We start from the raw sequence: 21553 nt of genomic DNA on the forward strand, positions 1-21553 counted from the left end.
TTCCTGCTTAAACTTCCACTTCTCACTGTTCTTGTCACTTTAAGACTTATTCCTTTGCCGCTGCTTCCCGCGACCCTGCAGCGTGGAGAAGGGGAAATGGCGTGAGCCTGCCTGGGGATTTGGTTTTGCAAAAAGACACCAGCCCCAGGCAGCAGCGATCAAAGGGATGGACAATACTAAGGGTTTTAGTGCAAGGGTTGGACTAGGAAACTTTTCCCACCAACTCCACAGAAGCTGTGCTGCCAATACACGAGAAGGTGCTACAAACCAGAGCCAAATTCTGATTCACTCCCAGCTGCCAACCCAAATTCAAAATTAAAATGAAACCAAATATCTCGAAATGGTCTAAAGAGCTGAATAAGGCAAGCAGAGATCTGCTCCATACACCCCCCGCACAAGGGTTTGTGTCAGGTTGTGAGCCTACAGAAGTCAGCATTTAGAAAAAACAAAAAAAGGAAAAAAAAAAATGTGTGTGTGTGTGTGTGTATATATAACCACGCTGCCCTTTTGTCCTCCATGTTTTATGCCCCAAGGATGCTGCGATCACGAGATGCGCAGAGAAACGACAACTGTCTTCTCACAAGCAATGCTCAGCTTGAAATGCAGGATAGCCCCAAGAGGGTGCATGGAGACTTCAATTCAAGCTGACAGTTTACAGCCTGAAATGCTTCTTGTGCATCTTGTGGAAAACTCTCTCTTGAAATAAAGTGGGAAAAATTCTCACCTGTTATAAATAGTGCCAACGACCGCAGCGGAGCCTGCCTGGGACGTCAAGGGATCATTCAACAGATGGAGACTGATGCAGGAAAATCAAAACGTTCTGTGTAAATGGGTAGAACGCCCAAACCCGGGTTTTCCTCACCCCCCTCGAAGTGCCAAGTTATTTTATCGGTGGAGGCAGGAACAGGGATGAGGCTCTTTTCACATTTAGGATCTAGGCCAACCCGCAAGATGGGATGTTTGGGTCAGGTCCGTGTCCATGCACATGACATGCCTCAGGCAACATTAGCTGGTTTCACCAACCTTGGGATGCTCTGTGCACGCAAAAGCCACAGAGAAGTCTTTTGAAGACTGAAAAGCCTAAAACAAGATGCTCCTGCCCAGGCTTGGGGACGGGACATCTAACCATATGGTGAGCCCAGCCTCTGCACTATTTCCAGCTCTCCTTTCAAACAGGTCAGCCATAATACAGAGGCTTTTTCTGGTTTATTAAGCCTGTTTCCCTGGTTTGCTTGCAGATCTCTGATTAGAAATTCAATTGCAAAGCGAGACAGTTTATTTGTCTCTTTCCTGGCTCTCTGAAATGCAAAAATAATAGCATCTGGAGAGAATCACTCAGCAGGTCTGCACACATCCCTTTGCCATCTCCTCCTTGGAGGCACACAGGTAACTCCCACCATCATTAAGGGGAGCTGCCTAAGCCCAATTACAATGCACTCCAAGCCAAAATCATTGCAGAAGGGAGCTCTGAAACCCAAATCCCAGCCTGAAGCCATCTCCTTACCCCCAGGGGATTGATATAAGCTCAGGTTTGCTTCCTGGCACTCAGAAATTGCTCTTCCCACCTAGCTCCCTGTGGGAGCATGGAGCAGCAAATCCCTGTCGCCATACATACCTTGAGTTCTGCTCAATTGCTCCAAAATACAACATTTACACCCTGTTTCATGTGTAATCATTTATCTCCCACTGGCTCAAAACAAAAAACAGCAAAAGCCAAGCAAGAGCCTGCTTGCCAGAAAAATTAGGCAGCTTTGCAAATGTGGAAGTCAAAGCAAAGGAGCCGGTACCGATCCCTGTTGTTTGTAGTGCTTGTAAGGGATTGCCAGTAGACAGGCAAAAGGCTGCCCGCCCACCACTTCTCTTTATTATTATTTTTATTTTGCTGTCCCTAGAGGGATGCAGCCACTGCTTGGCTCAGCCGAGCACACCACATCTGCCAACGGGTAGCGACTTGGGATGGAAGCAGAGTATCTGCTATTTGCTGCCTATTTCCGCAGGGCTGACAGGTTTCTTTTTAGCTTGCTGTGTCCTAGCCAGAGCCTTCCTGTGAGATCACACAACCAAAGTGCCCAGCCCAAGAGCTCCTAGCTTTTGCTTACCATTAAAATAATAATAATAATAATTAAAAAAAAAAAACCATACCTCTCAGGCTTCAGGAGTCTGTTAATAATCTAAATACACTATCCTCCCCCAACTGTCTCCAGCTGAATAATTAATACAGCACTTATAATACAAAATTTAACATGCAAATAGCCCCTTTTCCTGTGGCATACCCACCCAAAATACCATCTCTGCTGGAAGCTAAATCACACTCATCAGTTAAACACGGCAATCGCGGCACCCTGGAGAAGGGACAGTGAATCCCAAGAGCAGCTGAGGATGAGAGATGACTCTCGGGTGTCTCTGCCCTTAAACTTTCCATCCCAGACAAAAAGGCTCCTAATTCCGTGCAATACGATACAGTTGGGGCCAGGAGGGGAGCGAGGGGACGAGATGGGCTGCGACGTATGTCTGGGGTTTGGTATTTGGTGTGCGGGGCAGCTGATAGGAGCTTTGCGTGAAGTTCTTCCCATAGTAGCATCTCTACAGAGAAGTTGTCCAACCCTCCTCCCCAAAATGGTCTCTCTCTGGTCATTGGGTTTGTCCAAATGGATTTTCATAAATAAATGTTTCTTTTGTGAGATCATGTTGCAACCCATTAATGAGCCCAAAATGATGACAGGTGGCAACTGGTGGCTTGGTGGGAGCAGGAGGAGAAGTGGTGAAACATGGCAAAGCCAAAACTAGGTGAAAAGAGGGGTGAAAGGCAGCCGGTGGGTTGGGGGGCACCTTCGGTGTGAGGGGTGTGCTCTGAAGTTTCAAAACTACACCAAGAAAAAGCATAACCCCCAAAACTCAACCATCTGCAAAGCTGGGACCGGCTGCATGTCACCAATTCCCAAAGCACGAGAAAGGCTCGAATCGCTCCTCGAACGCGGGCAGGACTTACCAGCCACTCGCTTCTCTGTGCGAAGCTGAAGCAGACGCACGCACAACTCGAGGATCATGCATCAGCACCGGCATTTCCACCTATTCAGCTGGCTGCAACGCAGAGCGATTCCCTTGATGAGGCAGCTAACATGCTTGGCTCCACTCTCTGGTTTGGACTTCCCAAACCCCACTGCTCCACTGGGGCAGGCACCGGGACATCACAGTCCTTGGCTTTCCGAGGCCTCACCATCCTGATAGGAAAGAAAGTGTGAATGTGAGGAGGAACCAGCCATGCTTCACCTCCTAGAGCAAAGCCCCCAACCCAGCCAGCTCTTGCAATCAGCTCCAGCCGGCTGTAATTTGCAGTTTTTAATTAGAGGAGCGTTGCCGAGGCACAGCTGATTGGCATCACTGCCAAAAGCCCTGTCCCATGTGCCCATTAAGCTCTTGTTATTTATTTTCATGGGTTATTTTATCATGCAAAAGGGAGAGGAGGAATAAACAGTGTCACGGACTGCTGCTGTGCCGTACTTCGTGCAGGCATCTGCTTCCAGCCAAGCTTCCCCGCAGCGGGAACCTGAGAGCAGATCCTACTTTACAGCGGGATTCAGCATGTCAGATCCAAACAAGGGGTGATTTTATTTATCACCATCAATGCATGACTTTTCCCAGAAGGGTTCATACCTGTTCCTAAACGCACCTACACACACACTAGATAAAAGCGATGAGAATGTGCTTATTGGTTATAAAAAATACTCATCAACCACAGCAATCTGCTGCAGGAATGGTACAGGGCAATCCAAATTCCTCATGCCCCAGTTCATCCTGGTTTGCACCTTTCCCCCATCTGCAACCTGATATGAAAACCCCCAAAATCAAGAACTGCCTGGTGGGTTTGGGTCAGGGCTGAGGCTCTGGGGAGAATTTAAGGTGGTTGTTTTACAAAGGAGGGGAGGGACAGACAAAGGGATTATTCCCTGCATTTGCAGCCTGGTGAAGTACTGCAGAGCTCTTCTCTAACTACCAGCATCCTCCTTCACTAGCTGAGGCCTTTGCCGCTTGTTGCATGCCACGGTACCTTCACACAGCAAGCAAGACACATTTGCAGAGTTGACACTGTGCCTGCAAAACCCACCGGTGTCACTCACAGGGCGAAACCTGGGTCTGCATCTGGTCAAGCCAAGACACACCAGGTGAAAGCAGGACCAAGCCCGAGCACATAAAGGTGACACCCAAAGAGCAGAGCCTTGTTGTCACCTGCGTGGTTGTGGCTTTTTAGAGCTGCTCTCAGCCATCGTGGCAAGTTTTGCAGACTTCAGTGAACCCATCAATCTGATTATCTGCTATGGCAAAGACACAAGTTCAACTTCATTAACATTTATGGATTCCACAGTGTTTTGCATAAATGTTTGCTTAATACACAAGTCAAAAATATCCCCAGAAAATGAAAATTAAAGATAGTTAATTGCTTGCCGCTATGCACCAGTGTGTAAACTGGGTTTCCATAGCACCAAAGGGTCTGTTAGATCGTTCTGACAAAGTTAGAGCTTAAAGAGAAACAACTTGAGTTTAAAGCGTACGGAGGAAAGTAGATCCTTCATTTGACTTCAATTTCTGTGCAGATTGCAGCAGATTTTGGTTTCCTCACCGCAAACAGGGCTACTTGGTAGAGAATTACAGGCCACAGAGAAGCGATATCTGGTTGTTCAGGCAAGCCATTACTTTTTATTACTGAACTAAATGAATTAAGTAGTAGCTAATGAAAGATTTGAGAACCCGCAGCAGCAATTCAAAAATCAACCCAATCCTGTTGCATGCGTGAAATGAGGATTAACTGCAGCTTTCATATTCTTGGTGCCAAATAACCACGTCAGAAGGTCTCTTGTTCACATCAGAGAGATGCAAATACCTGAGAAGCTCCTAAGGAAAGGAAGGGAATGGGTGAGAGTGATGATTGCTTAACTAGGATGCTCAAGTGTGGCAACGACTGTAATGGGCTTGATTAAAAGTCAAATATTATTAATTTCAGCAATTTGATGGGCAGGGAAGTGTGTCACAGAAGGGTCTAGGAAATCCTCGTGTGACCCGTGCTCTCACTACACAAGATCAGGGCTTCATCCTGGAAGATATCCCCAGACAAAGATCGCAACCAGGATGAGCTTCCCATGGGCCGTGCCACAACTAACGGACCCAGTCCTGTGCCACACCGATCCTGCTTTTCCCCTTCCCTTCTCCTATAAGGAAGTTATAAGTCAGGCAACGATAAGCCTCCCAACAAAAAACATCTTCGTTATAGAAGACCAAGGTGTCAAGAAGAAATACAAGCCCTTCCTGAAGCTGCAGTCATTCTAAATAGCAGCATTTCTGGCTCAGAAGAGCATTACCATGCAAAGCACCTCCAAAAACATTATTCCTGTTATTGCAAAGCAGATTGTGCCGTCCAGGTCGATTAAAAAGGTTTCAGGGAGGTAATGAGAGCAATTTTCAATGGAGGCGAAAGGAGAAAGAGGGAAAAGTAGGGTTGTTCTGAACCACTCTGCTTTCTGCAGAGGCATGCAGCCATATCGCAACAGCAGATAATATCTGTATTGAGGGATGCGTAGCTGATTATTACAAGCTGTTCACCATCCAAAAGCTTCTCTGATGCATGGCACAATCAAACGGCTGCAAATTTGCATTTAAATGGAGGAATTTAGGAATCCATATCCCAAAGAGGAGCGGGCCTCCTTGGGTGACGCTTCTGGTATCTCACAGCCTTGACAGAGGAAGACAAAAGTCATGCGTGACTTCAAACCACGTCCCGAAGCCTGTCCTGCCACCCTTCGCCAAGACGTGCGTCTCTCAAAGATGCGATTGATGTCCACGTCCAAACCGCGCCGCAGCAATAACCCTCCAGAGAGCAGAGTCCCTATTAGATGGGTTTGTGTTAAGATTTTTGTCTTGCAGCACTAACGTTATCAGCGTTACAACCTCTCCCCCCCCAAAACTCCCCTCGTGTTCGACACCTGGACAACAGCGGCAGACGCTACCCACACATTTGATCAGCAGCACAAAAAAAAAAAGGCCACCAAAACTGGCAACAGAGACACACATTGGGCACATCTCCAGGGACTTCTGAGTCACTTGGTATGCCCAAGGGATAGAGCTTGGAGGGGATGGAGACGACATCCTCCAGAGCAGCTCCAGTCGGAGATGCTCTCTCAAGATCTGTCAACAAAATCCTCCCCGAGGACTTCACGCATGCTCTGTACGAGCAGAGAAGCATGGCGAAACAAGCTGCCCTGCTCCGCAAACTGTCTTCCTTTCCTTCCCGCACAGGGCACCCGCAGCACCCTCAAAGGCATTAGCACCTCTGAAAACACCAGTCCGGCTGGCAGCCTGTGCAAGGACTCCCACCGATTTCTCCTGGGACGTGGGGAATCGCTGAGTTTGCCCTCTTGGATTCAGGTCCCCTGTGCACACCCGTTCCCCTCTCCTCTCCCCCATGCAGACAGAGCCGCAGGAACTCGGCTCTGCTGTAAGCCTCTCATTCACAAGCACCAACCTAGTTTGAAATGATCGTTTCAAACTGCTAAGAGTCCTAAATTACAAAATAAATTGAACTGAATTAACAAGCCACCGACCCAGCCAGTCCATCTAGCATCTCTGCAGCAGGTTCCTGCAGTCAGAAACGATTGCCGGTGTAATTCTCAGGGGCTGCAGGCTGGCGGTTGCGTCCGGACCAGCTTGCCCATTTCTCTTCCCTTCACTTGTAAGGGAAAGTCGCCAAGAACAACATGAGACTTTGTGTGGGCACAGCCAGACCAAAGCTGGGGAGAGGCGCAGTCTCGTCTTGCTGCTGCCTGCCCCAACAGCTCCAGAGGATTTACAGCTTATCACATCCCTCATCTGCTTTCGACCCTGCAATCTTATCTTGATTGCTCCATCGGGACCTTGAGGACTTTTCCTCAGCTGGAAGTGCCAGCCCACGCTGTGACTGTGCTACCAATGATTTATACATCGCTGCACTTGAGGAGTTATTTTTGAATTTGATTTCGCAGCCATTACCAGGTCTGTGAAATCCTGGATTTTATAGTACAAGTACTTCATCTGCCAATAAAACAGAAGAAATGAGAGCACAAAAGGTCAGATCATCACTGCTCATTGCAAATGAGCCAGTCGCCTGCGAAGGGAGAAGTCAGTGAGGCCATCCTGAGCTCTGAAACCCTGTGGGATGGTCCTTCGCACGCTGGCCTCCTCCAGGGCCTTCCCACTCAGAGCCACACTAAGGGGGGGAAAAAAAAAATCCAAGCTGTGTTAGCACAACCCTTTTCAGACGTAGCGCTGAGGCAGGGCACAGGAAGGCTGCTCGGGAACGGGCCTTCCTAATAAGAACTTAGAGAAATCAAACACTATTTATGTCTTCTGAGGTTTCAACCTCTTCCTTGTGCCCCGAGGTACGAGCACGACCAGAAGTAGCTCTGCAGCAATAACAAGCAAGGCTGAAAGCAGACAGCACGCTCTGGAAGGGAAAATCAGACGGAGAGGCTGACCCTAGGGTGTCTGTCTGCGAAAAGGATCTGCACTGAAAACCAAAACCAAGCACCTTCCTAGTCGCTGTCAGCAGCCGAGCAGGTATTAAATCACCTTTTATTAGAGATGAGCTACAGTTGTTTGCATAAGAATAGTACCAGTGGGTTAATAAATGCTCTGGTAGCATCTGCTCCAGCACACGGAAATTAGCAGATAATCTTTAGTTTACAGGTCATTTATAGAGGGGTGCGCCAGTTCAACAAGAGGAGACCCCGCTCGCGTGGCATCAACAGTCTCAGCATCCCTGGACACTTGGGGAACATGGGTGCATGCAGAAGCGCCCCCGACCCACGCAGAAACCAAACCTCCAGCAGCCCCATCGCTGCGGGTAAGCATCCACCGAGTCGAGCCGAGGTCTGATGCTCGCGGGGGGCAGAGGTCCCAGTAACCCAGGCGGCTGCGAGTTCAACACTCCCCAGCTCTATTTTTAAGCCTTGCAGCCGGGGAAGATTCCCGTTGCTATACTACCCATGTTGTGGGTCCGGAGCAGTCGGTGCATCCCACCCCTGTGACCCGCCGAGCAGCTCAGCAGTCCTGTGGATGTGACCGACAAGGTTTCAAGTCCGTCACAGCAGCTGTGGCAGTCACACAGGACTGCTCCCCCCTTTCCTATTTTTCTCCTAAACTTCCCACCCCCCTCCAGCACTTGCCTGCAGCTAGGAGACATCCCCCATGTTCAGTGTCACCCCAAAGCTTCCCACAGCCCTGGCACGGTGCAGGCAGGCGTGTGGAAAAGTACCGGGAGCACAGCAGGCAGCAGTTGCTGCCTGGTGGGCGGACAGCCGGCTTTCCCTCATAAGTCATTCTTCCCAGCTCCCAAAGCAAGCCTAAGTAAGCCTCCAGCATTCCTCCAAGAGCAGGAGAATCCCAGCACACCTCTATCTACGGGGGGATTTCCGGGAACGCATCCTCCAGCAAACACCCAGCAGTGGGTCCGAGCTGTAAATCAAGTTTCCCAAAGTCCTGCCAGTGATTTATTAGTTGGGGAGCTGATCAAAGGGGGAGCAGCCATTTGTAAAAGTTCCTGTCACCAAATGATGCATTCTCTTAATTTCCAGTTAAATACAAAGCACAAATATTTCTGTCCTCGCCAGCATCACTAATGGCTGGGAATAATCAAACGCTCCACACATTGCTATTGCCATGGCAGGAGTAATTTATTTGGACATTAAAAACCTTCATAGTTCCTTCAGCGTCTTTCATTTCAGATATATAGCTGGAGATATTGATTTGTTTACAACAGCCATTAAAAACTTCATTATGAGGCTTCTGCTCATAAGAAGACACATCATAAAGCATAACCTGGCTTTTACAGCCTCTCTGTTTTAGTCCGGCCCAACTGGAGCAGCTGAGTGAAGGGGCCAGACCCCTTTGCTCAGACCCCCGAGTTATTTGGGGATGAAAGCCCTACAGGGTTTTTGGTCCCCTGCACAACTTACTTAGTCTCTTGTGGCTTTTAGAAGTGCCCTGGGCTTCCAAGGTACTTAAGCTGTGCTTACAAGTAGACGCCAGTCTCCAGAAGTTTATTCTTTTGCCATTTTTGGGGTGGCTGGAGTCAGTGCAGAAATCAGCTGATGGTACAGCGATCCCTTGGCCGCTCTGTGCGGGGAGCAGGGGGACTGCTGCCAGGATTGGCTCGGCAGGGTACACAGCGTCTTTCTCGATTGCTGCTCCTGAGGAATGTAATTGAGATCAAAACATCTTTTCCTCCTGCCCCATCCAGTGGTTCAGGCTGGAAGAGCACTTTGCAGTCGGGAAGAACTCGGACATCAAATTGCAGCAACGTCGCAGTCCCCGGTACCTAAATCCCCCAAGAAGGATTGGGGCAGCTGCTGCTTCACCCCCCTCGGGGGGATAACGGCTGGGAATGCTGGCCTGCTAGGGCTGGAAAAGCTTCTCGTCCAGGTGGTGGCACTGGAGAAGCTGCTCTTCTCATCAGCTACAGGGTCATGATGATGGTGGAGGCAGGCGCGGGTCTGGCCCATCTGACCATCTAACCTTCTGCTAACGCTTCTACAGCACAGGACATGCTACAACAATAAAATACGCAGCTTTATTTACCCCATCGTGCAGCCTTGCCTCAGGCACGTAGCTCAGCCCTCAGCCCAGACTGCTCTCTATACTAAAGCAAGGAGCGGGTCTCCTCTGCCCACAGCCCAGGTACTGTGCTGTAGGCAGGACTGCTGGAATTCGGCACACCAGGCCACAGCTCTGCTGGGAAAAGGAAATTTAAGGAACAACAGCTTTCCCCAGCAAACCTTCCCTGCTAGTAAGCGCAGGGAAACCAAAGCAATACAGATAACCTGGCCTCATCTGCTGAGAACTGGGGAGACAGGTGAAAAGCGGAGGTGGAGATACGGGGGAGCCTTCCTGTCTTCATGGGGTCCTGCACACAAACGCAGGCTGCCTTGGGTCAGACCAAGAGCAGAAGGGATCGGTTTTAGGAAGCACTATTGGCTCCTCACTTACCAGCCTCTCTGCCTCCAGCACTGCAGTGAAAGCAGGAGCTGCGACCCGCTCCTGCTGAGCATCTTTCCTGGGCCAGACTGGGAGGAAGGATGCTGTGCTGGGCAGGACGGAGGGCTCCAGAGCTGAAGCCAGGGAGGATGCCCAGAGCCATCTGCTAGCCCACCACACCAGGCTGACATCTGAGCTGCTGGGTGCTGCCCAGCCTGAGACTGTAAAGCCCGAAGCCCCCCCGCCAACCCTCTGGTGTACCCAGAAACCCACAAAGTGCTGAAGAAGGGAGGGCTTCAGGGCACACCGAGGGCTCCTAGGATACACCGAAAAACACCTGGAGGGCCATGGGGTGCACGGAAACAAACACAGAGGGCTCTGGGGAACACCAAACAGTGCACAGAGCGGTTGAGGGACCGCCAGAAGGCACTTGGAGTGCTCTGGGGGGCCTGCAGAGCAAACCGAAGGGTGAGGCAGACAGCCCTGGGGGCACTTCCACACAGACAGGGGCTCCGGGGGACAACGACAGCCAAACGGAGGCCTCCGGGGGAGGGCAGCACGGAGGCACCAACGATCGTGGGGACCACTGAAAGGCTGACAGCGGCTGGGGGGTGGTCAGTACCTAAGCAGGTCGGCTCTGACGGCTCTTCCTCCTCCGAGGCGGGCTTTGCTCGCGGCTGACCGCTGCTCCGCCGGTGCGAGAGGGGCCCAGGCACCACCGGCGGCGGCGGCGGCAGATGGCACCCCTCAAGGCGCAACCCTGGGCCGGCGAGGCGGGAGGCGGCTAGCCCACGGGCGGCCGGCCCCTGACAGGAGCCGCAGGCAGCACGACCGCTCCCGCCGCCGCCCGCCGGCAGACTGAGGGGCCGCGCCCCGCCCCCACCGCGGCCGTTGCGCCCGGCGCGTGCGCACTGCCGGCGCGCGCGGCGATTCAAACCCGATGGGGCAGGGCGGAGTGGCGCGCGTCCGATTGGTTGTCGGCCGGCCGAGCCGCGCGTCGATTGGGCCGTAGGCGAGGAGTGGGCGGGGCGGCGGTGGGCCTGAGGCGGCGAGGCTCGTCCCGTCCCGTCCCGTCCCCGCCGTGAGGATGAGCACCCCCGCTCCCCGGCGGGGCCCGGCCGCCTCCCCCGCCCCGCGGTCCCTCGGCAACACCGGCACCCCCGTTCTGGCCGAGTGCCCCGGTAACGACGATGAACGGGAGAGGCGGCAACGCCGGCGCTCGAGGGCCACCGACCTCCAGCTCGGCAGCACAGACTCGCCGCTGGGCCTCGCCTCACCCGCGCCCAGGTACGGCCGGGCCCCGTGTGCGGAGTTGTGGGGAGGGAGAGGGGGGTACGCGGAGGAGGAGGGTCCCCAAACCACCGTGTCTCCCCCAGGCAGGCGGAGGCATGGCTGCCGACCCTCCCCCAGTGGACCAACGCTCAGATCTCGGACCACTACAGCACCTGCATCAAGCTCTCCACCGAGAACGTGAGTCGGCCGCCTCGGGGAGGGCTCCTGCTCCCGGCCCCTCTCGCACCGCCTCTGTCTGGCAGTGGTTGCAAGGCCGGGAGGGATTTTAAACTCCTTGAGCCTTGGCTACGCGGTTATTCTGCTTCCAAGCCCTCTGAGCCACGTCCCCGATCCAAGCCACGGCCATATCTGGGTCTCTGTTGCTGCCTTCCCAGCAGTAACAAAGTAGACCGTGGCACAGACCGTATCTCCTCGGTCCTGCTGTAAATACCCCCGTGGGATGAGGGTTCAGACAGTTTTGACAGGTGTCATTTGCCAGGGGATTAGTTCTGAGCTGTGCTTTGTTTCAGAAAATCACCACGAAGAATGCCTTTGGCTTACACCTGATAGACTATATGACGGAGATCCTGAAACAGAAGGACTCTGAACTGACCAACTTCAAGGTGAGAGGAATCGCTGCCTGGTCACGGTGGTGCTTTGTCTCCGACTGGCATTTAGCCTAAGGTTTAGTCAATAACAAACTTCAGATAATGCTGCAGGTAACTGAACTGGTTACTTCCACAAAAAATATCTGTAGAGGCAGCACAGTCACTTTTTGCAGAAGCTTACACTGTTGAATCCTTTTGTACCACAGAAATTAAAGGCTGAATTCTTTCCGTTATGGTCTTTCAAAAGGAGAGCTTGTTTAAAAGTAAGACTTGCGAGGCTTCCGAGGTAAATACTGGATGTTACAACCAGTAACAAAACAAGGCTGTAAAAGGAAGGAAGTTAGTGAGGCTAACTCCTGGACTAATTTTGATCCGGGATGGATCAGAATAAGAACTTGCCTAGGCAAAGACTTACTCGCTGTAACAGTTCACTGATGCTAGGAAGGAGAACTGAATTCTTGGTTGAATGAACAAATGGCAGGGCTTTTGAACGTGGCCTCAAGGAACCCCTGAGCTAGCTGTCTTATGGTTGGTGAAACTGAGGAAGGGATGGGAAACAGTGCACAGGTTTTCAGTGGGTGGTGCCTCACCTTCCTGGGGGGGTCTGTGATCAAAAAGGGCACTTGGCATCTCCTGCGCTTCACTTCTTTTGACTTCATAATTTGTGAAAAATAGAATGATGCCAAGAGGATGACCTAAAAGAAGGCATGAAGGAGAGGTGGAAGAGAGAGGTGTCTTGGCAGATGCAAATCTGCACCTTTCTGCTTCTCCCCATTGCTTAATCTTGGCAACCTTTTTAAGTATTCTGTGTGATCCCTTCCAAAAGACCTGATAAAGCAAACTGTAGGCTCTGCCTCGGAAGACACATCTTGACCCCTGCTGTGCACCTAGGTCTCAGGATAAATCCTTTTCCAGTTGTTCACAATTTTGCTTGTAATACAGAGCATTCAGAAATTCAGGTCTGCAGCTTGTCTTCTGCGTTTGCATCTTCTAGATGGGACTTTTTCCTTTCTAACCAAAAATGGCATCCTTTGTTCCTCCTGTCAGATAGCAGCTGGCACGCTTGATGCCAGCGCGAAGATTTACGCTGTGCGTGTGGATGCGGTCCATGCAGATACATACAAAGTTCTTGGAGGCTTGGGCAAGGATGTGGCACCTACGAACAACACGGACAGCCCAGAAGGAGGTGTGCCATTCACTCGCTTTCTGTTAAGCTGTTCCCGTTCCACCTGCGTGTAAGAGCAATGTCAGTGTACTTGCATAGGACCCGTGAATTTTGAAGGGCTTTGTACATCTGGGAAAGTACCGCTAATTTCATTTTTCAGGGGCTGGGAAATCCTGAATTAGTTTGCTGGGTGCTTGAGCAGGGAGGATTGAGATGAGAACCTGAATCTGTTGCTCAGTCCTTAAACCAAACCATTTGGCCCGTCAGATTTGAATGCAAACCAAAGGTGGCCTAATCTGAAACATTAAAAATGAAGTGCCCCACTCTTTGCTGTCCTTTGCTTTGAAAAGAAAATGTGCTGTTCAGATAAAATAGAGTCGATACAAAGAAATGCAGCATCCAGCCAATAAAACATTGGTGGTTCATGCTGATAGATACCTAATTGGGTGACTTCATGCCCGCTGGGTGTGTTTGTCGTACAAACTGAAGTAAAACTGTAGGGAAGTGATCGTGCCCCTGTACTCGGCACTGGTGAGGCCGCACCTCAAATGCTGTGTTCAGTTTTGGGTCCCCCACTACAAGAGAGACATTGAGGGGCTGGAGCGTGTCCAGAGAAGGGCAACAGAGCTGGGGAAGGGTCTGGAGCACAAGGCTGATGGGGAGCGGCTGAGGGACCTGGGGTTGTTCAGCCTGGAGAAAAGGAGGCTGAGGGGAGACCTCATCACTCTCTACAACTGCCTGAAAGGAGGGGGTAGAGAGGTGGGGTCGGTCTCTTCTCCCAGGTAACAAGTGATAGGACCAGAGGAAATGGCCTCAAGTTGCGCCAGGGGAGGTTTAGACTGGATATTAGGAAATTTTACTTCACTGAAAGGGTTGTCCAGCATTGGAACAGGCTGCCCAGGGAAGGGGTTGAGTCGCCATCCCTGGGGGTATTTAAAAGCCGTTTGGATGAGGTGCTCAGGGACATGGTGTAGTGGTGGGCTTGGCAGTGTTAGGTTTATGGTTGGACTCGATGATCTTAAAGGTCTTTTCCAACCTATACCATTCTGTGAAAAGTTGTGCTATCCCTCCGTAGGGTATTTTAGCAAGTTTTCCAAGTGTAACTTGTTCTTCTTTTCCTTTTAGAAGACGGACCAGCTCCTGAGGCTGTCAAGACAGTTCAGAAAAAGAAAAAGCACTCATTCAAAACCATCGAGCAGAACTTGAATAACATCAATGTGTCGGAAACTAATCGCAGATCTGAGGTGGGTGGAGGGGGGCTGCTGTAGCAGCTGCGTTCTGGTGGGGAAAAGGAGATGTCACCTCATCTTTCTCATTTCTATTGTTTTCCTTATTGTGCATTCCTCTCTTGGGCTCTAACGTTCACATGCATGTCTGTGAGTTCTGCTGTTACAGCAAGATTGTTCCTAGTCACGTATATTCCTCCTGTGTGAGGCAGCTGTGAGAGCTCTCTCCTCGCTGAAGAAGATGCGTGGGTCATTCTCCCTTTGGATCTGTACTTAAAAGCCTCCTGCAGAGACCTGCTTCACCCCCTCCATCTACTCCATTCCTTGATCATCTGCTTCGTTCCATACCTGTAGGTTGATCCCATGTTCCAGAAAACAGCCGCATCTTTTGATGAATGCAGCACAGCTGGCATTTTCCTCACCGGGCTGCGTACCCAAAGCTGCCACAGTGAGCTCCTCTTTGACTCGCAGATCGTGCCTCTCCCTTCTTCAGAGACGCTCACGCTGCCAAACTCTGATCCTGTGAAAGTGACGGATTTAAAGTGTGAGTGCCGGTACCCGCTAAGCAAAGGGGGCCATCCAGACCTTTCGATCCTTTTAATCTCCCATTTTAGTCTCAGCCAGCTTGACTTGTGCTTTTGTTCACTGCTTGGCTACCCTGTGTCACCATTGCTCTGATTCTGCTCAAGTTGAGACTGGTTGCTGGAAAAACAGGACTTTTGTAGGTTTTAGATTGCTACGTGTAGCTTAACCTCTGGCAGATCTGTCACACAGCACGTATACGTGGTCTGAGCTGTGCAGCACTTGAGATTAGAGTGCTCCAGGTTAAGGACTGACCTTCTTAGAGTCTTTTGAGCCTGCACATACTACCAAACCCTGCTGCTCTGATAAGATTCCCAGCGTCATGCCCACCCTCAAGTTAGGGTAGCAACTGAACTCTCCCTTTCTGCTGAGAAATGAGCCCGACTGCTTTTGCAGTGAGCCCTGTGCTGCCCTACATGCAAGAAGGGCTGCCTACGTATGTGGCTTTAAGAATTATTTAATACCTGGCACTTGTTTTAGGTGCTGGCTGTTTCATCTTCTATCTAATCTCTCCCCCTTGCTCTCCTTGTCTCTAGCCCTGCTAGCGCAGTGCATTGAAAAACGCTCCATCTGCTCTTCGCTGGCTGGTTTCCAGTTTACGAAGTGGGATGCTGAATCCCATGATGAGGTATGTTTGTTAGCTCTGTGCCGGGTGGGACACTTGAGCCGGGTGGGATACTTGAGCCGTATTGCGTGCTGACCTCCAAAGCGATCTCTGTGATACACGGGGGAGTGGGATGTTGTGCTGCAGGGCCGCTGATATCCTGCAGTTCTTTTCTTGAGCGCTTTCTTCTCCTACAGTCAGTGTCAGCCCTGTTGGATAAATTCAAGAAGAGCGACCAAGTGTTCGATATCAATGCGGAGATAGACAGCGATGTGGAAGACTGTGTTCCCACCCTGCCAGGTGACGACTTCAATCCTGACTCCCCCAGGAGCAGAGTAGCAGACAAGATTGGGGAATTCACAGAAAACCTCAACTCCTTTGGAACAGTCTGCAAGAGCAAGAGGTAAGTCGTCACTGCAAATCTATAGCTGTGCTTTGATAGCAAGCGACAACTTCTGGCAGCTCTGTGGGGAATCTTTAATTTACTGCGTACACGTTTCCCATCTGGCAATAGCTTGCTTTCTGCTCAAGTTTCGGGTACGTCCAGGAATGCATTACAGTAATAATATCTCTTCCCTCCAAGAGGACCTTTTCGTATGGTCACATTTCCCCAGAGTAATTGCTTGTCTGCTCACTCTGCTGCCCAGTTTCCAGCCTGTCCTTCGGCAAATCCGCCTCTGTTTTTGCAGCAGCCTCACGGACTCCAGACAGTGAACACCCGCAGTACCGTTCACTGATTAAAGGGCGGGAGTCCTGCACACATGCCGGCAGAGGGAGCGGGCGATGTCTGTACGGAGCTGATCTGGATATTAAATGCACGCTCAGGCCCGGTGTGTGCCAAAGGAATGGTTTCACTGAGCAGCATGTGTGCTCTTTCCAGAACTGATGCAGTTCCTTTTGGAGAGGGAGACATTGGGACCATGTGCCTTCATCTCTCCATGAAACCAGGGGAATACTCCTACTTCAGTCCCCGAACTCTGTCAATGTGGGCTGGCCCAGAGCACTGGCGTTTCAAACCTCAACACAAATGTACGTATTTGGAGATGGCGGCATATACGCTACAGATGCGGCTACTGCCAGGTCCTGCTTACCTTTGGAGATGGGTGGCACCTGAAGTCATAAAGTAGGGACAGTAAAGAAGGGGACAAGCCTGCATGGCTCTTTTCTAGCCAGATGGGAAGCAGTACTGAGTTCAGACACCAGGAAGGCTCTCGGTCACATGCGGATCCTTTAGCGTCTAACGCATTCTCTATTGTTTGGGTTTGTTAATGATGCTCAAAGTTGAGGGGGTGTCTCTCACTGCAGCAATAGGAGATACTAGCACTAATACAGCTCCTGCTGTTGTTTCCCACCTTCTGCATAAAAAACGAAGATTAAATTACACTTTCTGCTTCTATAAAAAGATACTGATCCCTTTAAAACATGACGCTGAGAACACCACCTATTGCTTTCCCGTAACAAAGGGAAAAGTCCTTGTAGGTGACCTTTCTGTGTGGAGCAGATGCTCAAGTTAGGAGCGAGCTTGTTGTCCTTACTCTGTCACAAAGCACTGACAGTTTCCTTCCTTTCTGCAGCAGACGCTGACTCTGAAAAAGAGACCAAGAAAAGGAATGCAAAGAAAGTGTTTGAAATTAACTTTGATGAGGATATTGACTTTGGGGTGTATTTCCGTAAGACCAAGGTATGTGCTGAGTTTCTGCCTCTTTCTGCTCTCTTTTGCTGTATCAGTGTGTCTTGGAACTGTCATATGCAAATGCCTCATCTCACATACCTGTGAAACTGGCTCTGGAAACTCAACATCACGTATGGTCCTTGGTGCGGGGTCTTCTGACTCCAGGTCATGTTACAAGGAGAGAGTTTTACCAGCCTTGGGGTGGAGAATCAGGCTGGATTCTTCCTGGCTTATACCCTGTCAGTCACAGAGACCCTGCAGGTCCAGCTGCGTGTCCCAGGATATTCTGCTGCGCAGAAGCCACTGGGTGCACTGACTGGACCAGTGTGGAATTCCTCTTTGGAGGCATCTCAGAACTTGCCCCCTTTCAGACAAAGCCCTGTGTTCAAAGCACTTATTTGTGCGTTAATCTTCCAAGGAGTGGATAGCTCATGGGTAATGGTATTTATTACCTTCCCCAGGCATCTGTAACTCTAGCCAAATCCATTCTGGAAAACCAAAATGTGAAGAGCACCACGCTTCCCACAGACTTCAACTATGACCCTAACAACATTCTCCAGCTGTTCCTCAAACCAGCTGTTAAGGTAAGAGTCTTCTCTAAAAGCCTGTTGGGAATGGTTCCATGCACAAAACCACTCTTGACCAAATGCTTTAAGTGTTTCGGGATGCTCCTCAGGGCTGGAGACGGGCCAGCACATCTCTCGCTGAACTGAGCCACTTGTGGATGCCGAAGCAGCTGTGCTTAGCCCTTGTTCTGTACAAAGGGCTTGCTAGAGAGCTTGGTATGCGAGGAGGAGGAGGGAGAAGAGCCAGCAGGCTGGGAAAAAGGGGAGGTGATGAAGGAACAAGGTACAGGCATTGCTTGGGGAAGTATTTAGAGTTTCCTTTCCTGACCCCTGGTTTTGTCTCTGTAGCTCTGCAGGACGTCTGAGCCGAACAGCTCATTGGATCACGAAGATGAGATCGGCGAGTACGATTACAACAACCCCAATGACACCTCCAATTTCTGCCCTGCATTGCAGGTTACTGGAACAAGATTTCGTTCTGTTGTCTATATTTGATATATGATGGGAATAATTTAGGAAGAATCTGTGTCCAGAATTAATTACTAGTGAAAAAGAATTGGAGCTGCAGATTCTGACAAAGCTGCAGGAGTCTCTGTGCGCACCCCGTCCCCTCACTCTAACGACATCAACTAAACTCTCTGCCTTTAGTGTTTACCAGTCAGTTTGCTGCAGAAACTCCACTCCAGCCTTTTCCATACACCTGTGCCCTAAAGTAGGAGTAAATGCTCTACACAGAGAGGTTTGCTCCCAGCTGTTTCGAGCTCCCGTTGAAGTAGATTTCTTCTAAAGCTTCAACTTTCTGCCAGGCCAGTGCTGTCTCCTGAGCGTGTTTGTGACAAGTCTCGGCTGGTCCCACGCTGGCAGGAGAGCCCTCGTCTCGTTATCTTTCTGTGTAGAACAGTCTTCTGATATTCTGCTCTCTAGATCTCCCTTGGGTTTAGCCTTAGCCCAGCCTAAGTGCCTTGGGGAGAGGCTGAATAAGAACATGTTCCATGGGGAAGGTGGGCAGGTATCACCACCCTCCTGAGAGGCAGGTGCTCTTGTTATCTCAGTGCCGGATATCTCTGGCTCCTCAAAGATGTCTCTGGGTGGCCTCACTGCTATATCTCTTCTTGATCAGGCTGCAGACAGTGATGATGATAATGACCCTGTTCAATTCATGGACCAGATGGGGGAGTTCAACCTTACCGCCCACCCTGAGGGTCAAGACGCTGAGCTCAACAGGGTTGTTGGCAATGTTGATGTGACAGTGTACGGAGAGCTGAACCTCATTGCTGAGCCCCAGAAGGTAAGGACTTGTATTGTTGCCGAGCTGTGAACTGCTCACTGGGCAGGTCTGGAGCAAAGCCTCTCAACACCTCGGGTGGTTAGAAGTCCTGAGACAGCAGTTTCCCCGGTGCAGGATCTCCTGGGTTTACTACTGGACGCTTTATTCCCAGATGAACCCTTGTGCAAGAGGAGAGAATTAAAAATCAAAGATTTAGTAGTAAGATAGCATTGACCGTTGTTCCCAAGGAGAACCATGTTTTGATTGTTCCTGTGCTCCTGACTGAGGATAGTGCTGCTGCGTCTGCTCAGTTGCTCTCAGCTAACCCTGGACTTCTTTTCCTCAGGTTAATAAGATAGCAATTCAGTATGCAAAGACAGCCAAGAAAATGGACATGAAGAGGTTGAAGAAAAACATGTGGGACCTCTTGACTGATAGACAGAAGAAAGAAACGGTAGCAGAGGTGAGCACAGGGGGAGCCAGATACCTCAATAGGCCTGAGGATAAGAGAATGCCCTGCAGGTAACTGTGCTTAACTCCTGCAGAGACGGTCTTGGGTAGGTTTAGCAGCAATTCCTTTCTAGTAGTCTTGCTCTCATGGGATAGTTGGTAAGGACGGACTGAGTGTAACTTGCAGTGTTTTTTCTCTGAACACAAGGCTGAGTACTGGGGAGCAAAATCTGTCTCAGCAGTGTCTGTCTTTTTGCTAAATAGATGGAAGATGCAGAGAAAGAGAACAACACATCAGTGGTAGCAGGCGAGAAGGTCTTCAGCAGCATCACAAAGGAACTGCTTCACAGGTAGAGAGGCCCTAAAAAAGGTTGGACTGAAGATGGGGACAGACTTCAGCTGAGCTTGGGCAAACGCTGACCCCTCCTGTGTCTATTACAGCCTGCTAACTGAACCCTGATGGGGGGAAAAAAAAAAAAAATCTCTTCTCTGGCTCTCTGGGATTGCCTGGGGGAGCTATGGGTTGCATTCAGCTTGGCAAATTCTTTGCTAGTGGGAGGGTAAAGGTAGACAAAACCAGATCCCTGGGGAGGAGCTAATCTTTGGCGACCTGGTCCTTGCAGGCATGCTCCATCCATCGGGTTCCCGTAGGCTCTGGCCATCCTAACCTCCTCCCTTCTCTTTTGTAGGCTGCCTTCTGTGATGGCTAACAATCTGTCTGTCCCTTTAGCCTTCGCCTGCCTCTTGCATTTGGCAAATGAGAAGGTAAGCACAGCGTGCACACAGGAGATGTGGTTGGAGCAGCGGGTGAAACGCACAGTGAAAAGCACGGGGAGCGGGCCTTTTTCTTGCTACATCAGGACTTCTCAACTTAAGTCCCTGTTTCGTGCTTATAGTGAACATAAATCAGGCTGATGCACTGGGAACGACAGCCTGTGGTTAAGCACTTGGAGCACTTCCAGCCTAACTGCTGTCTGTCCTTTCTTGTCCGTGGGTCTGGTGGCAGAGGGGGGAGCACTTTGTTGCTCAGTGTCATTATAAGCGTTGTGAGCGTTTCAGACTCCAAAGCAACAGCCGATGGGAAGCCTTGGTCTTGCGTGCGCTGATGGCAACAGAAGGGGCTGGGGTTGTTCTGAACCTTCCTTGTGTGTATTTTTTATGCCAGGCCTTCAGCCTCAGAGGGGAAGAGTCTGGCTTTGTCTAACTTAGCTGTTCTTTTATATTCCCAGAATCTGAAGCTGGAGGGCACAGAGGACCTGTCTGATGTCCTAGTGAAACAAGGCAACTGAGCCCTGTGTGGAGCAGACCACTGGCGCTGACCCGCAGGACAGAGCTCAGCTTCCTAGCTGACCGGTGCTCGCTCTGGACTAGCTCATCAGTGGCAGATTTTTCTCCTCCCAGCACCATTGCTGAGAAATCCCACTGGTCTCTGCACCTCAGGAAGACTTTTAAATCCAGGATGTCCTACCTAAACATAGGACCTGTACAGATGGACAGTTGCAGCTCAGCCTGCCTGGCTCCTGCCGTCTTCGATCCATCAGCTCTTCCCTGAGTCTGGGTAGCAGAGTTCCTCCATCTCACTGTGAACCACCCATGCCTGCTACCAAAAGGCTCCTCTGTGTCACTCGCTGTCTAATTCCCAGGCCCTAGACTGACTGTTACTCATGTCTCACATTCCACCTGTAGTCCCTGTTCATCCCCTGAAATGATTTACCTTTTATACTGAGCTTAAAGATAATAAATTGCTACAGACTTTGTAGATGGGCCTTCGAGATGGGGAAGGAGTCTACAAAACAGGAGAGAGGTTAAAAAACACGTGAATGTCAGGGAGCAGCAAAAGCAGGGCTGCTCCCTGAAGAAAGGCGAACCGGGAGCCATGGGGGATCGCACGGCAGAGCATCGCCAGCCAGGACGCAGTCCTCCAGTACCTGAACCATGTGAGCAGGACCAATCCGGAGATGGAAGCCAGGTTCAACTAAGAGTTGAGATCACCAGGCAAGTTCATAGTGCTGAGGCAGGTCCAAGATCAAGCCGGGAAGTCCGGCTGCAGGTCAGGATTGTGTCCGAGGTGATGAGGCAGGGAGACCAGCGCTCCCAACACAGCTCAGGCAGGGACTGAAGCCCTTGAGCTGAGCTTCAGTG

General features: G+C 50.6%; 2 protein-coding genes across 3 annotated transcripts in view; one reads left to right on the plus strand and one right to left on the minus strand.

Moving 5' to 3' along the window:
• LOC142420092 (tetraspanin-15-like) overlaps positions 1 to 10891 on the minus strand; it is a 99347-nt gene extending 88456 nt beyond the window's left edge. Inside the window, exons 1-2 of the mRNA XM_075523597.1 lie at positions 10622 to 10891; positions 2990 to 3221 (exon numbers count right to left, since the gene is read on the minus strand). The gene's annotated coding sequence lies outside the window, so the exon portion shown is untranslated. The remainder of the gene's footprint in view (positions 1 to 2989; positions 3222 to 10621) is intronic.
• A 141-nt stretch (positions 10892 to 11032) lies between these two features.
• Positions 11033 to 21170, plus strand: NCAPH (non-SMC condensin I complex subunit H). Of its 2 annotated transcripts, none has more exons than XM_075523602.1 (17): positions 11033 to 11286; positions 11376 to 11469; positions 11802 to 11894; positions 12927 to 13065; positions 14170 to 14288; positions 14625 to 14814; positions 15389 to 15480; positions 15654 to 15859; positions 16337 to 16485; positions 17031 to 17137; positions 17590 to 17712; positions 18043 to 18150; positions 18815 to 18982; positions 19308 to 19424; positions 19676 to 19761; positions 20101 to 20176; positions 20641 to 21170. In XM_075523602.1, exons 1-17 carry the CDS (start codon positions 11087 to 11089, stop codon positions 20698 to 20700), a joined length of 2127 nt encoding a protein of 708 aa, XP_075379717.1. In that variant the 5' UTR covers positions 11033 to 11086; the 3' UTR covers positions 20701 to 21170. The 2 variants fall into 2 exon arrangements, with proteins under 2 accessions (XP_075379717.1, XP_075379718.1); XM_075523603.1 differs by having other exon boundaries at positions 17034 to 17137.
• The last annotated feature ends 383 nt before the right edge of the window (positions 21171 to 21553 follow it).

This window comes from Mycteria americana, chromosome 23 (assembly GCF_035582795.1).
Source record: "Mycteria americana isolate JAX WOST 10 ecotype Jacksonville Zoo and Gardens chromosome 23, USCA_MyAme_1.0, whole genome shotgun sequence".
NCBI lineage: Eukaryota > Metazoa > Chordata > Aves > Ciconiiformes > Ciconiidae > Mycteria > Mycteria americana.

Coding starts and splice junctions, on each gene's coding strand:
- NCAPH (XM_075523602.1), top strand. CDS start 11,087: ATGAGCACCCCCGCTCCCCGGCGGGGCCCGGCCGCCTCCCCCGCCCCG. Junction 17,138..17,589: donor TGTATTTCCGTAAGACCAAG/GTATGTGCTGAG, acceptor TACCTTCCCCAG/GCATCTGTAACTCTAGCCAA. Junction 19,425..19,675: donor AGAAAGAAACGGTAGCAGAG/GTGAGCACAGGG, acceptor TTTGCTAAATAG/ATGGAAGATGCAGAGAAAGA.